This window comes from Thunnus thynnus, chromosome 15, assembly GCF_963924715.1.
Source record: "Thunnus thynnus chromosome 15, fThuThy2.1, whole genome shotgun sequence".
Lineage (NCBI taxonomy): Eukaryota > Metazoa > Chordata > Actinopteri > Scombriformes > Scombridae > Thunnus > Thunnus thynnus.
This window is the reverse complement of record NC_089531.1, coordinates 1,395,795-1,411,826: the sequence shown is the minus strand read 5'-3', so window position 1 is coordinate 1,411,826 and position 16,032 is coordinate 1,395,795. Positions and strand designations below refer to the sequence as shown.

The following is a 16,032-nucleotide window of genomic DNA, read 5'->3' as shown; positions in this document are numbered from 1 at the left end:
AGCTCAGTCCAGAGTATTCAGAGTAACATGATCCGACCTTTGTGAAGAGTTTCTGACCGTCACCAACAACCACATTGTCCACTGGAGGGTGCCATCTATCTATCTATCTATCTATCTATCTATCTATCTATCTATCTATCTATCTATCTATCTATCTATCTATCTTTTTTGTTTAAATTGATTTTGATTCTGTGTTACATTTATGATATTTTTTGGTAAAATAAACACATTTCAAACAGCCTCAGTTACTACATTAATAATAAATCCATATCAAGATGTTATGAGCAGCTTGTTAGATGCAGGAAATCTAAAGTTCATAAAATTCTCTCTGTTAGTTTAGTTCATGACATTCATAGTTTTGAAATTAGATCTTTGCTTGTTAAATGTAACGGCAACATAATAAACCTCACTCTGTGTTTTTTATATTGCTTTTTGGTTTAAGTTATGAATTATTTTAGTATATTAATCACATTTCAAACATCAAAATAACAACAAAAATTAACATTTTGTAAACAACATGAGGTTGTGTTTGCAGATCTGATGTGATGTTCAAAATCCATCTGAAAAAACTGGCTGTTGAGCTTTGTGACTTCAGGTTTTGTTACTTTTCATATTATATTTTAAATATCGAGATGAGAAAAAAATCAGATAATATATCAGCTGATTTACCAGTGACATAGATATTTACTGTAGTGTTTGGGATATATTACAGTGTAAAAAGCTCAAAAAAAGAGTCACTGTTTTTAAATGAATTCAAACACATCTTCAACATTTACTGATCAGACCACAGATACACTGATACTGAGAGATCTGTGAGGAGATAAAATTAAATATATCACAATAACATTAACCTGAAAACTTATTTACTTTATTTGATTGTTTTGACTAAACTTAAGTGAACATATCAGTGTTTGCTGGAACTCAGACAGAGTTAATGCTGCTCTGAGAACATCACTGACATGTTGACATAGATGAGTGTGTGTGTGTGTGTGATGACAGCAGCGTGTTATCGAGCTGTCACAGAGGAATTTAAATAAACAGATTCTACACTGTTATCACACACACACAAACACACTGGTGACCTACTCAAACCTTAAGTCTTAATGTTAAATTGTGTAGATTTATATGCAGGAATCTGCTTTTTGTTCCCACTCTCAGAAAAATAATAGTTCTACAAAAGGCTTTGTAGTTCTACAAAGGACCATGACCGAATAAAGAACCTACTTCATTTAGTGAATGGTTCTTCAGGTATTTCATATGGTTCTTTGTAGTATGAAAAGGTTCTTTATGTTTATTTGAGTTATTTGATGGTAGGTGATGACATAAAATAAAAAAATTATGATCCATTTGATTTGATTTCACTTTTTCTCAGTACATACCGCAAAACTAATTTTCCGTGTTTAGTAATTGGTGAGAAACCGAGAGGAGGGAGGGAGACCGTCCTGCTCTCTGTGATCATCTCCAACGAGATCATAATGCAGCCGGATCCTGTGCACATAAGTTCTGTTTTCATTTTTAGAGGTGTTCATCTTGAGGCTTGATACTTTGACTGCCAATGTGGGTTCGTGACTATGAAGTCCATCATTACATGGCTCTTCTGTGCTCATCTGAAGTGGACATTTTTCTTCTCTTTACTTGATTTATTCTAATTGTTGATGGGTTGCCCTTTTCAAGCTGTAATCACCCTTTGCATATTTGCATACATGATGTATGTGTGCAATTGTCTTGTAATGCTGATGATATTACAGGTTTTGCTCAGAATTTTTTACCTTTTTAACTTGTCCAGATATGTGGTTTTCAGATACAGAAAATTTAAATCGAATTCAGTTTTTGTTTGCAGATATGTTCATATGTATGTATGTAAATCATATTTTTTGTGTTGCTGGTATCTGTACTTTCAACAGTATTGTACTTCAAATGTTATGCCCTAATTGAAATGCTTTGATTTTTATAGCAATATCAATAAACTAAACTAATGCTAACAGATCATTCATTCATTTTCACCCTACATGTAATATTTAAATTTAATATCCTCAAAGAATCATTCACATTGTAGAAAAAAGGGTTCTTTACTGAACAAGTTGGCTCTGCAAAGAACTTTCTTGAAAATGGTTCCTTAAATAACTTATTTATGGTTCTTTAGGGAACCATATATCCCCAAAGGTGCCTCAAAGAACCATTTTTTGATGGTTCTTTGAGGCACCTTTGGGTATTCTTTAAAGAACCATCCACAGAAATAGTTCATCAATGAACCCTTCTCCAAAAGGTTCTTTGTGGAACCAAAAATGGTTCTTGTATGGCATCACTCAGAAGAACTGTTTTTGGTTCCAGTTAGCACCTTTATTATTCTGTGTGCACGGTGTGACTGAGCAGCCGTATGTCCCCACATGGTGAGTAGAGCATGAACACAGTGTCTGACCTTTGGGAGTGAGAGTGTGTGTGTCGAGGTAGAAAACTCCTCTCAGCAGAGCCACTTCCTGCAGGATGATGCCGAAACTGTAAACGTCTCCTTTCTGAGTCCCACAGGGAGGAGGACAGTCCATCCTCAGCAGCTCTGGTGCCGTCCAGAGCTTACCTGCACAGACAGGTGTGTGTGTTTTATTTACTTGATTAACACTTTCACAAAACAGATGGTTCCATCAAAATTTGGTAACACGAAAGCAATAACAGTTTATTTTACAGTTTTTAAAGAGAACCTATTATGCTAATTTACAGCCATAAATTTTTATTTTTTTTACTCCACTAGTAGCTTTGCATAATTCACAGTTCAAAAAACTCCTTATTTAACTTGAACTGGGCCTTAATGCAGCCCCTCAGTATACACTGTGTCTCTTCACAGTCCATCTTTAAGGCCCCCCTCCTGATGAGCCCACTCTGTTCTGATTGGCCAGCTTTTAAATGACTAAATAAAACAGGAGACTTTTATTGTGAGGAATTTATAGGAAGTGAAACGTGTGACTACGCCCAAAACAATGGAAAACACCATAATGTTAGCGGAGTGGAGCAGTGAAAGTAGAAAAGTGTTTGTCTTACGGGCGTAGTATGCGTGTGTGTCCTCGGGGCAGCTGGAGTTTCGGAGACTGTCCAGACCATAGTCGGTGATCTTCAGGACGAAGCGACTGTCCACCACACAGTTTGATGACTTCAGGTTGCCGTGGGAGACAATGACGCTGTTGTGGAGGAACGCCATGCCCTACATAACAAAAAAAAAGCAAAACTGTTTTTATTTGGGTTAAATGTATTTATTCCTGAGTTCAGTGTGTGTTTTCAAAGAGATGGGGGGTATTTTGGAGTCTTTAGTGTCCCCTGGTGGCCACATGAAAAGGTGATGTCAGTGCATCGTCTCCATAGAAACATGTCTGTTCTCTGTAAACCCAGCCCGTCACAGCCCCACCCCAGCCACACACTGTTACCTTGACAATGTCATTGATGAGGGAGTATCTGAACATCCAATCCAGTGTGATGCTGTCGCTCTCCATCAGGTCCTGAATTACACACACACACACACACACACACACACACACACACACACACACACACACACAGTCGATACAGTGTCATTATGATGTCAGTGTGCAGGTGTGTGTGTGTGTATACATGCATCTCTGTTTCTGTGTGTGATCTGTTCTCTGTCAGGTTTATACACTCTGATGTCTGGAAGAAAAACATCTTTCTCACCGAGCAGTTTGAGAGCTTTGATGTGTTTCACAGAAGAGATTATTTTTGTATAAAGTAAAAGTACAGAGCCCCCAAAGTCCTGAGAGGTGATTCTTTTTTATCTTGTATTGTGTGAACAAGACAATTTACTATAAATTCATATGTGTCTCTAACATACAGCCTGCCAATTTCAGATGCACACAGCCGCCATATAATGAAGAGAACTCAACTAATAAGGTTATTTTTTCATCTCAGCATTTCATACAATTACATTTTTGCTGCTCTTGAACATAAAGGAAGAAAGAAATCTATTCATTAACAATTTATAACTTCAGACTTTAATTATTTTCATGAATGACTTATTAAATATAACTGCAGACCTGATGAGTTAGAAAATGTTTATTAATTATTCATAATAATTTATTATGATGATTTATGATTGTGTACTTGGTCTTTTGTTCAGGGATATACACAAAGCCTATCCAGTGTGAATGCAATCCCAGCATTATGAATCATTAATAAAGGGTTACATGTTTCATACATATTAATCTATAGTAAATTATGTTGTGTGCACAAGAACCATAACTAGTTTGCACAAAAAGTATCAGTTCTTCTGTTTATATTTCGATACTTTAATCTGCAGGCAGTAAAATCACTGGAATCCTCTTTAACTGAACACAGCTGCTTTTCTCTGAAGGAGGAAACTACAAACTTCTTACAGCCTCCTTTGATACTAACATGAGCTGGCAGACGCTGGAGTTGGATCAGAGTCAGATTATTTAAATTTGGCAGTTTACCATTGAGAACAATATTGTTAGAAATAACAGAGTGTGCATCGACCGATCCTCGTCAGGAGAAACATCCACAGAAAGGAAACTTCAGAGAGACCGGATTACCAGGAACACAGAAAACTGCAGAGTCATTAAACTAACAGTCATTAAATATATGTGAAGGTATATTTTAAATTTAGTGAATGTAATCACTGTCACTACAAGGTTTCAGCAGATAAAACAGTGTAATCTTAGTATTTAAATGAGGTTTCACTGTCTGTGGAGCAGTAAACAAGACTTTTCTGTATTTCTTTTATCCTCTCTGGTCTGTTGTGATGAATCCTTCCTCCTCTCAGTGCATAAAATAACTCGACGGTCATCTGGCAACAGCCCAAACCCCACACAGCTCACATCAACCTACAGCAGCCTGACATGTGCTCCCATGTTGCTAAGTTACCGTGCTGAGAGGTTGCTAGGTTACAGCGCTGACAGATAACGAACTGAGAGGTGGAGAGATCGTCTGATGTATGAAGGAATGTTAGAGGACTGCTGCAAAGATACATGGAGCTGATAGACAGCTGATACATTATATTAAAGATGAGGATACATAAAGGAATAAGATCTAAGGATACAGAGAGGTCAGAGGGCTAAACAGAGGGATATAGAGGGTTGATAGAGGGGTATAGAAGGTAATAGGGAGTTGATGAATGGGTATAAAATGTTATAGAGGGATATAGAGGGTTAATAGAGGGGTATAAAGGGTAAATATAAAGGTAGAGACATGTATAAAGGGTTCATAGAGGATAGAGAGTTGACAGAAGGGGTTAAGGCTGATTTATGGTAGGTCGCTGTACACTTTTGATAAGTGTTGTTCAACAGAAATTGAAGAGTTGCGCAATTTATGCTTCAGCGAAAGGTTTCAGCCGTCTCCATGGTAACAAGACACTATACTCCGGCCGGCTTGATTAGTTATATTATATCATCCCGACCGGGACTCATTAAACAAGGATGTTACAAGTTACAAACCAAAATAGACCAGGTGTGCAGCATGAAAGGAAAGTGTCAAGCGTCACCTTTTCTGTCAAAAAAATATCATTTTGATAAGTGTCGCTTGACCTACCATAAATCAGCCTTTATAGGGGTATAGAGAGTTGACAGAGGAGTACAGAAGGTAAAAATGGGTAAAGAGGGGTATGGAGGTTTGATAAAAGGGGTATAGACAGGTATAGAGGGTAAAGACAGATAAATATGGGTATAGATGAGTATAGACAGGTACAGAGGGTATAAAGTTGATAGAAGAGTAAAGACGGGTATAGAGTGTAGAAAGTTGGGCTTGTTGTACCTGCAGGCTGCCTCTAGGACAGTACTCTGTGATGATGCACATATTTGGTGGGTCGATGCAAGCGCCGATGAAGCGGGTCAGGTGTTCATTCTGAACATCACGCATCTGCAGGAAGACAAAGGCTGCTGGTTCAAATCCCACCAAGAACATCGGCATGCTATTTCAAAGCAAGGCACCAAACCCCAACCGTTGATTCTCAGTGGTCAACTTAGGTAGAGTAGATGGGTCAGTAGTTCTGTTAGTAGTTCTGAGAGAAGGTAGGTTGCTCGGTCCTTCAGTAGGTAGGTTGATCGATTGATAGGTATGCTGGTCAGTAGGTAGATAGGTAGGTAGGTAGGTTGGAGAGTCAGGTAGTTCTGTAGGTAGGTTGGTCGGTAGGTTGTATGGTGGGTAGTTAGGTAGGTAAGGTAAGGTAGGTCCATCGGTAGGTTGTTAGTAAATAGATAGATTTCTTACATGTTTTAGTTCAAACAGAACGTTCCTGGTCAGTTCCATGCGTTTTTTGTTGATATACTTTATGGCTGCCAGGTTTCCCTGCAGGAGACAAATTCAGCAAGATTACCACTTTACTCATAAAACCACACTGTTATTTTCCATTACAGCACTATTAGTGGTCAGAGGAGTGTGTTCAGTGTTAGCTGTTAGGTGGTGTAAGGCGGTTACAGACCTTATAGTATCCAGTTTTAGTGTAGATCTGGAAGTTTCCCTCCATGGTCATCAGAGAGCCGTAGTTGGATCCTTTCTGCAGAGAAACCAAATAAATTTGTTTTAATCAGTCAGCAGTGAGTAGAAACCATGTTTATTATGTTTAATAGTCAGTGTGATTGTTACCAGAGACATGGTGAGTCTGCTGCAGGCTCTCCGCAGGACTTTATCCAGGTTACTCATCTGGACATCATCCCAGGAAACCCTCCACAGCTGAGCTGCTAGCTCGCTCTCCAGCTTCAGCTTCCTGTTGGACAGACAGGAAGACGAGTGTGTGTGTGTGTGTGTGTGTGTGTTTGTGGTGGACAGTGGATGTATTATCATGTGTGTTTGTGTTTGTAGAGTCAGTGTGTGTGATGACAGAAGTGGGGCAGGGGAAACAGAGAGAGAGAGGTGAGGTAAAGGATAAACAAGAAACAGACGAGTGAGTTGAGCAGCGAGACAGAAACAGAGACAGACAAAGAGTCCAGGGGGTCCCTGTTAGATTCCAAGGGTGGGAATATGGTGGAAAACCCCTAAATGTTTCAGGGCCCTGGAACATGCCCTGTATAATTGATTACTCCAGGTTGTAGATGGATGTAAATAAGCTACTGACTGGTAAACCTGTGAGATAATGGTGCAGTGTTTTAATTACTTCTGTACATATTTTACCAGGAGATACAGTATGTCCTGTGGAACCTGCTACCTGCTGGGGACCCCAGGAAGAGTAGCCACTGTTGCAATACAGTACCTAATGGGGATCTAAATAAATAAATAAAAAATAAAAATGTTGAAATATAGTCATTGAATTACACTTTGACTCACTGCAGTAATGGTGACATCTCTAGAGAGCAACACAGAAAAACATAATGCTATAGCTGCTGCTACCTGACATGTATGAAGCAAGGTTTTGTTTGTGTATGTTTTTTGTTGCTATTTATTATATGTTTATCTGTGTTTTTATTTTGCACATGGAAACGGCGCACTGTGCCACAACCATGAATTGGTTGGTTGATCACTTCCTGTGGCCATCACTTCCTCCCATTCCTGACCTGGATGGCAGCCCAGCAGGCTCAAATGTTGGAACAAAGGAATAAGATTGTCCTGACTGAAGTGATCAATGGTACTTTGTCCTTCAGAATCCAGTAACTCTCTACAAATCTCACTTCTGGGCTACCTCCCCTTCCTCCAGCTGTTGTAACAGCATGGGGTTCCTCTCAGACCCTGTAAGGAACTCCTCTGGTAGGAGGCATCTACCTTCATTCAATGTGTAAATTAAACTTAGTTGTGACACTGGCAGTTACCATCTTGAGTTACCTGATGTGTTGGCACCTTTACCATGTTTACCTCCCATATCAAGACCTGAAGAAAACAACCTCCTGTGATCACAGACTGCTGAATCAATAGTCATCAAAGTTTTCTCTGCAGCTGAGTTTATTAACATTTCGTGAACAACTGAAGAAACACCAGGCCAACTAAACACCAGTTATCCTCAACTACCTGGCCAGTGTATCATTTTATGAATCAATATATCATCGGTACTGTGATTCAATGACTCCAGAACCAGAACAAGAACATCTCACAGCTGTAATAGAAGCACTAATGTTTCCCATCAGGCCTTTCAACCATTTGCTGCTCTGTTATCTCTGGATGAACAGCATCAACCTGTTAGACTGCTGTGTCACAGAGTGTTGATGATTTATTGATGGAAAATGTTACACAGAACAGATTAAATCTACACACAATAATATTTCTAAACTACTCAGATCATACAGAAGTTATTTCATCATTTTCACTTATATGATGATAATACTTAATCTAATCTATTGTATAAATGCAAAACAGAATCAATTTATAACAGCTGTAACACCAGTCACCAAAACTACAAAAGTAGTATTACATATATGAGAACATTTTCAGTTTCAGCTAAACAGTTAAAACCTTATAGTTTTATTTCCTCACCTGACAGACTCAGACTCGTTAGATTTAAAGGGTCAGGCTCACTTAATTTGAATATGTTGCAATAAAGAAGAAAGATTAGAGAAAAGTCAGGAAAAAAGTTTGGGAACAAGTGACCCATTTAAGCGGAGTTCCACAAGGCTCCATTCTGGGCCCACTGTTATTTTATCTTTAAGTCACTGACTGTTGATTTGTAATATTGTTTTTTGTGCAGATTTTTAAAAAGTGTGAACATTCTTTGGGAAGTCTGGGCATTTTTTAAAAGTGAGGATAATTCTTACAAAGTGAGCAGATTTTTGGAAAATGAGAACATTGAGAACAAGGGCCAGACCCTGCTTATCGTTTGTTTAGCATTGCAGGAAACTGTTGGAGTGATACAAAAACACAACAAAGTAGTTTTAAATATTTTCCCAGTTTATGTGAGTAGTTGAATTGTTTTTTGTTGAAGAATCTTGCTTCATTTTATCTACACATCCATACCACATCCCTTCTGTCTCATCTCTCTATTATATGAGAGAGAACGTGTGAAAAGGGGAAGACAGAGAGAAAGACAGATAGAGATGAGAGATGGTTGAAGGGAGGGACGAGGAATAAACGACAGACAAGAGAAATGAAAAGAGAAAACAGAAAAGTCAAAGAGAGAGGTGAGAGCTCAAATCACCAAAAAGTGTGTTTGTAGTCGTGTACGTCTATCTTTGTGGGGACTCATTTGAGTTTTAGACCCTGGGAGTGAGTGAGGACATTTTGGTTGGTTCTCACTTTGGGCTGAACCTTCACCGAGGGTTAAAGGTTGGTTTTAAGGTTAGAGTTAGTTTTAGATTCAGTTTAAGGTTAGGGGTAGGGAAAGCATTATGTCAACAGGGGTCCTCACTAGTATACATATGTACAAATGTGTGCGTGTGTGGGTCTCACCTGTAGATAAAGACGGTGATGGTAACAATGATGACAAACACGAAGCAGATCACTATGGCAACCATCTGATGCATTGTAATTGTACCTGGAGAGAAAGACGTAGACATTAGAACATACTTAGTACAGTAAATGTGCATGGGGGTAATTTTGTGAGGGACAATTACAGCGGGACACTCTTTTAAAAGGGAAGACAATTTTTGGAAATGGGACTTTTTTAAAAGTGAGGACATCTTTTGGAAATGGGGGGCCCCTCTTCAGAGGGCTGTCGGAGGTTAGGGGTCGGGGGTAGGAAATGAATGATGTCTGTGAGGGTCTTCATAATGAGGAAATACAAATATGAATGTGTGTGTGTGTATCATACGTGTAAGGCAGGCTGGATTGTCGTTCTTGAAGCCACACTCGGGGATATCTGGAGGTGGAGAGCCACCGGGCCACTGGAAGCTCCGCCCACTCTGCATGACCAGCTGGTTCTTACTGCTGTTATACACACACACCACCTGCACACACACACACACACACACACACACTGTCACACCTGGACTGAACCTGCCATGTGTCTACAGGTTCATGTTAGTCTGATTTAATGGCAATGAACTCACATCAGTCCAACCTGAGACCAAACTTACATATAAGGACTAATTCTGCTTTTTTCATGTTTCAGATCATTAACTATAAATCCTGCTGACTTCATGTCCTGATATTCATTTTAATTTGATTTCCTTCTTTAGAGACAAGCTTTAGTTTTACATTATTTTTATGAAAATCAGTCTGCAGAGAGAAAATCCACCAGTCAGCATTGTTCAGTTGCCTTTATTTTAAGAGAGTTTACGAGGTTGAGTTCAAAACAAAACTGAGACTCGACAGCTGAAAAGAGTTTGATAAAATAAAATCTGTGCAAACAAAAAAAAATGCTGACATGAGTTTATGTTGTTGTTTAGCATCATCAGTGTGTTTTTCTCTCAGGTGATGACATCACGAGTCAAAGGTGTTTACCTGAAATTCTCCAGACTCGTAGTCCGTCATGTCCCAGACAGCAAAGTCCATCTGTCTGTCTCCCAACGTGTCCATCTCCACCATTCCCATCACTCCTGCACACACAAAACATCAGCTTTTAAAACATACGGTTCTCTTTCTTCTGTTTTATTATACTTATTCATTTTATATTTGTTCATTTTATTGGACTCCAGTCAGTTGCTAATCTACCACACATTAAAGTAAAAATAAATAAAAACAAACAAGTAAAAATAGCTCAAACAACACAAGCACAACAATACACACTTATTGATAAATCGTTGACATGACCTTCTAAAAATTAATATCAACAAAGCACAGAGCAGCAAACAAACAGGTAATTATTAAAGTTATATTAAGTTCACAAACATCTAACATCTGATATAAAATGTTTATATTCAGTCACACCGTCTGCTTTAAGTCGTGAAAACATGTGCATCTATTTATATTTTCCTTTTTTCTTTCATTGTCTGTTTTCTATTTTTTCTATCTGAGTTATGTGACTGACTCAGTAATTTTCAACAACATATTATTCACAGAAAATGAGTGAATGAACACAGATGTTTTTGTTGATTGAAGTCGTCCAAGAAAATGACAACCAAGAATTTCACAAAAAATATCGCACACACACACACACACACACACACACACCGACCCTGTTCACCTCAAATACCTCAGTGCAATCAGCGCTCTGGCAAGAAAAATACATCACGAGTCCTGAGGGACTGAGCGTGTATGTATGTGTATGTGTGTGTGTGGTCACATTAGCAGCATTTCATTCTCTGCATTATGTTTTCGTACATTTTGAACATGTTTAGTATCCGACATCAGAACAGGATATAAATAACAGAAAACCACAGAGAGAACAATATGAACTCTTTAAAGAACATTAATGATCAGTTCTGTTTTCTGTTCACTTGAATCTCCTGACAGACTGAATATTCATTTTGTCATGTAAAGCATCTCTGAAAAATGCTCTATAAAGAAAATGTATTATTATTATCATTGATCGTTCAAACTCAGCAGCAGTTTGATATAATTGTGTTAAATTACGGGTTTCTGTATTCAGTAAAATGTTCTAGAAAGAGGCTGGATGCCACAACGTCTCCAGTTCAAGTTCAATTGGGACCCTTTGTTGCCTCTGTCTGCTGTCTGTTGGTTTGTTCTTATAAATACGTCGCATACAGAGACATGTGCCCTCTTATATATTTGAGATCAGATGATTTTAGAAATTGTTAAATTCAATAAATTGTTTTAATTAGCCTTAATAACATAGCATATTAACAAAATTCTCTTCTATGTATGTTTTTATTGGTATTTAACTCTGCCTGCTGCACACAAACCCCCCCTCTCTGTTTAGGCTACTTGGTTTCTTCCAGATAGAAAACTCTACGTAGTATCAGCGGAGCTCGTAGCGCTATTAACTGCAGTGTGAGGTACGAACAACCAACCTCAGCTCATCACATGAAACTGTTTGACTTGAATGAATTTGTAAATGAGTCAGAGCTTCATAATTTCCTTTTAAAGTGACTTTAGCATCAGTGGTTTTAACCAGAACCCACAAGACATAAACATCAGAGTTAGCTTGATGCTATCATTAGCAGCTAAATTATTGTTTTTGTCAAAACAAATTCGCCGCACTGAAATGTGTCGTGCAAAACAGCAGATGGAGATAAAGAGATTTTTATAAAGAGTCAAGAGTTAAATAGTATCAGTAAAAACAGCAGTCACATGTTTGGGGGCTTTCTTTTCATTAAATAATCAATGGTGCTGCTAGCTAACCAGCTAACGTTAGCCCTGAGTTTAAAACCTTTTCACTAACATTTTCTTGTTCAATATTGATTTTAAATGCAATACAGTGTTATTAAGTGTCATCAGTTGTAGATAGTTACTGAGAAGGGGCAGTTTGATCTTAAACATAGAAGCCAAAGCAGATAATTACAGCTAACAGCTAGTTTTGGTGTGAACATTAACATATGGAGTGTGAAACGCTGCCTTCAGGTGTACGCTGACATTCTTCCTGACATGTTGACAGTCTTTGTTCAACAGCAGACGTTGCTTTTTTTCAGAAGGCTGAGACTTGACAGTGATGACCAGAGACTCATGTTTCTGTTCTATCAGTCAATTTCAGAGTTTAATCAGTAACCCGTTAGTACCAACCAGTCCTCCAAATTAAACTCCAGATCATGTGACTCCAGAACAACACATAGCAGCGTTTTCTCATCTGGCACCTCTATCGGCAGTAGTCGCCAGGATAACATCATTTGTCTGTGCTTTCCAAAACCGTTACACATGACTGTTAAACAATAATGATGTTTTATGATGTGACAACTCTGCGGTTAATGTCTGGTTAGGTTTAGGGAAAGATCATGGTTTGAGTTAAAATGATCACTTTGTTAAGGTTAGAGAAACATGTGGTGTGGGTTAAAGTTATTACTTCCTTAAAGTTAGGTCACCTTTGTCATCATGGCTACAATAATAACCACGGGGTTAAAGTTAGGGGACGATTGTAGCACAAACAGCATCTCTTGTGGCAAAGTCCACCGTTGGGTTAATGCGTTCATCCATCCTCCTCCTCTGAATGACGAAATCCATCCACATATATATACATCATCTGAACTGCACCACTGCTCCCCCTCACAGTTACTATGGCTATAGGTTGTTTTTGGCCACTGACATTACGACCATTGTGTTGCTTTTCTTGGCAGGACGGTCTTGTCAGTGCCAATCACAGTCTGAGCTCCGGTCTTATCCTGAATGTTATGGAGGTTAAAGAAGGACAGAACACATTCTGTTCAGTTTATATATGAGACGTCTGATAAATGATCATCTTCTGCTCTGAATGCTTACCTTCTGACAGACAGTTTAGACTGAACTGTTGTAAAAACTCATTTGTTCCATCATCCATTAGAGGTGCAGTTTGTAGAATTTCGTGGTATCTAGTGGAACGGACTTTATATCCCTTTATATCTTCAGAGGGAGTGGGTCCTCTTCCACGGAGCCCACTGCCATGTTTCTACAGTAGCCCAGAATGGACAAACCAAACATTGGCTGTAGAGAGGGACTTTCCTTAGTTTCGCAGCCACCGTAGGCTCGTAGGGGGATATTCAATTGGTTGCAATCTGCAACCTCACCACTAGATGTCACTAAATCCTACACACTGGTCCTTTAAGATGCTAACCGGCAGCAGTTAAATATTGTGGTGATGGAACGTTACAGGGTCACAGAGAGGTTTACAGTTTATAGGAGTATAGTATTTTAGTTTTTTCACATCTGAAAGATGCAGCTCCGTCTGTCTGGAGATAAATTCTCTGTGAAGCCTGAAGAGGACAATAAAGTTTATTTTATCTGATCTATCTGCCCTGAAACAATAAAATCTCTCTGTTCTATAAGAAGACGTGTTTTTAAGGTAAAAAGGATTGAGTGTAGATGTTGATTCTGGTGTTTTCGACACTTTCAACGTTTTTCTCTGTGAATCCACAGAAACTTGGACTGTTTGAAGCTCAGAGTTTTGTTTCCAGCTAAGCGTCGTCTCTCTCAGATAATTAGATCACAGATCTGCTGCTGTCTGTCTGCATGAGTGTTTACAGTCATTAATTTGTGAAGTTTTTAAAGCTGTGAGGCAGTAAATAATCAATCAATCAATACATATTTTTACTTTCTGTGAACTTCTCATACAGTTTAACCAACTGCAAACTGTTTTTGTCTTTTGAACAGAACGATCTCTCTGTTTTTTATGATCATAAACCAAATAACTGAATAAGAGTTTTGGACAAAACGAGACGTCCCAGCTGAAGAGTGAAACACATCTGAACTTCTCTCTTTTTTCATCTCTTCATCATCTAAACTGTCAAAATGTCCTCTTCTCTCCTTCGTCTTGCATCATGTTTGTCTCCACCTGTCCCTCCCTCCATCACTCACACTTGTTTACTGCCCTCCATCCATCAATCCATCCATCCCTCCTCCTCCTGTGACGCACATGCTCAGTGATTAATGACCGCTGACTGTGTTCAGTGTGTGTTGGTGGATAAAAGCAGAACAATCTAATATAGAGCAGCCTGTTTATCAGCAGCATCAACACACACACACACACACACACTCACTCTCATGTTCTCTGTTGTCGTCTCTCCTAACAAACTGGCCTCATATAGACCAGTGTGGTCCAGTCTGGTCTGACTAGCTTGTTCCTTCCCAGTAATCATCAGACAGATAACAAAAACAGCAACATGCACATAAAACTGGAATCATCCAAATAAAGTTAACTTGCTTTTTAGCAGACGTGTGGACATACAGTATATAATACAGATATACTGTACATGTGTAACTGTCAGTTGTCCTTCTAATGAATATTTGATCCAGTTTTAGTGTATAAACGTTTATGAGCAGACGTCACAGGGTGTCATCTTTTCCACTTCAAAAACCTTTAAAATGCTTTCGCTGTGCAACACATATATGCATGTTTTGTTTTTTTTAATTTCAATACAAAAACCTTTCATTTAGTCTTTGATTGGTTGAACAGACGTGATAAGTTCCTTTCTGCACAGAAAGAACGTCTTTGAGCATTTTAGGTCTTTAACAATTTAGCAATGACGTGAGCTTTAACTGGGTAAATGAGAGTTGCCAAGGGTTAATTATCGAGTCGCATATCTTCATCATTTTGTTTCACTCATGTTGATGAGAGCTGCACATATGCAGAGCTGCAATCACTGACAGCATCATATATGTTGCTGAAACTGTTTCATGTCTCATGTCAGAAACACGTCACCAATATTCAGCCTGACAGATCTGAGATCTGTGGAAACTGTCAGATCTCCGATTATAAATAAAGTTGTATGAGTTTGAAGAGTCAGTCAGTAAATATGGACGGTTCACAGTTCAAGAGGTTAAACTGCAGAAACAATCAATAATTTATTAGAAAAGTATAAATCAGATGAAACAAAGCAGCAGCACCGACTGACGTCCAGGCCCCTGAGGGTCATCAATGGGCCCCTCTGGGCCCCAGGTTGGAACCTGCAGGTGACCTCTTGGTTTCAAAAATAAAACTACATTTGTTCTTTTTCAGAAACTGACAGCAGAGAGGTGGTCAGAGGTCACCTGGACACACCTGGATACACCTGGACACACCTGGACACACCTGGATACACCTGGACACACCTGGACACACCTGGACACACCTGGATACACCTAGATATACTTATTCTGATCTGATATATTGTCTGTGTGGGAATCCTTCACTACATTCCTTCAGTTCAGTTTACTTTGTTTCAATCGATCAATCTTTTTTTACTTAAAGTGCAGAATCAGCATGCAGCATTGTCCCAACACACTTTACAATTAAAGAGAAGACATAGGACAAAACATGCAGCAAACAGTTAAAGTAATCACTACATTAAAAACATCCATGTTAAAAGATTGAACCCAACAAAGTTTTAGGGCAGGCCATAATGACGTGAATAATGGTAGGTTTTCAGTTTTGATTTAAAATTTCAACTGAACGTGCTTCTTTAACATGTAATGGACGGCGTTTCCAGAGAAGGAGCACGGCAGGCAAATGCTCTGAACAGATTTTTTGCAAACTGAAGGAAGGACCAGGAGACCATCATCGAGAGAGTCTGGTGCAGGTGTATATGGTGTAATGAGCTCAGATAAGTACAGTAAGGTGGTGCAGGTCCATTCACGACCTTATAAGTTAAAAGA

The 16,032-nt window shown here is 38.8% G+C and overlaps 1 protein-coding gene across 1 annotated transcript in view; it reads right to left on the bottom strand.

Moving 5' to 3' along the window:
* The window catches only part of npr1a (natriuretic peptide receptor 1a), a 41,806-nt gene that overhangs the window by 5,464 nt on the left and 20,310 nt on the right, over positions 1–16,032 (bottom strand). The window contains exons 6-15 of the mRNA XM_067612882.1: positions 10,318–10,412; positions 9,686–9,821; positions 9,325–9,409; positions 6,601–6,721; positions 6,437–6,511; positions 6,226–6,303; positions 5,770–5,874; positions 3,414–3,485; positions 3,034–3,193; positions 2,420–2,575 (exon numbers count right to left, since the gene is read on the bottom strand). Of these exons, the coding sequence (XP_067468983.1) occupies positions 2,420–2,575; positions 3,034–3,193; positions 3,414–3,485; positions 5,770–5,874; positions 6,226–6,303; positions 6,437–6,511; positions 6,601–6,721; positions 9,325–9,409; positions 9,686–9,821; positions 10,318–10,412 (1,083 nt within the window). The remainder of the gene's footprint in view (positions 1–2,419; positions 2,576–3,033; positions 3,194–3,413; positions 3,486–5,769; positions 5,875–6,225; positions 6,304–6,436; positions 6,512–6,600; positions 6,722–9,324; positions 9,410–9,685; positions 9,822–10,317; positions 10,413–16,032) is intronic.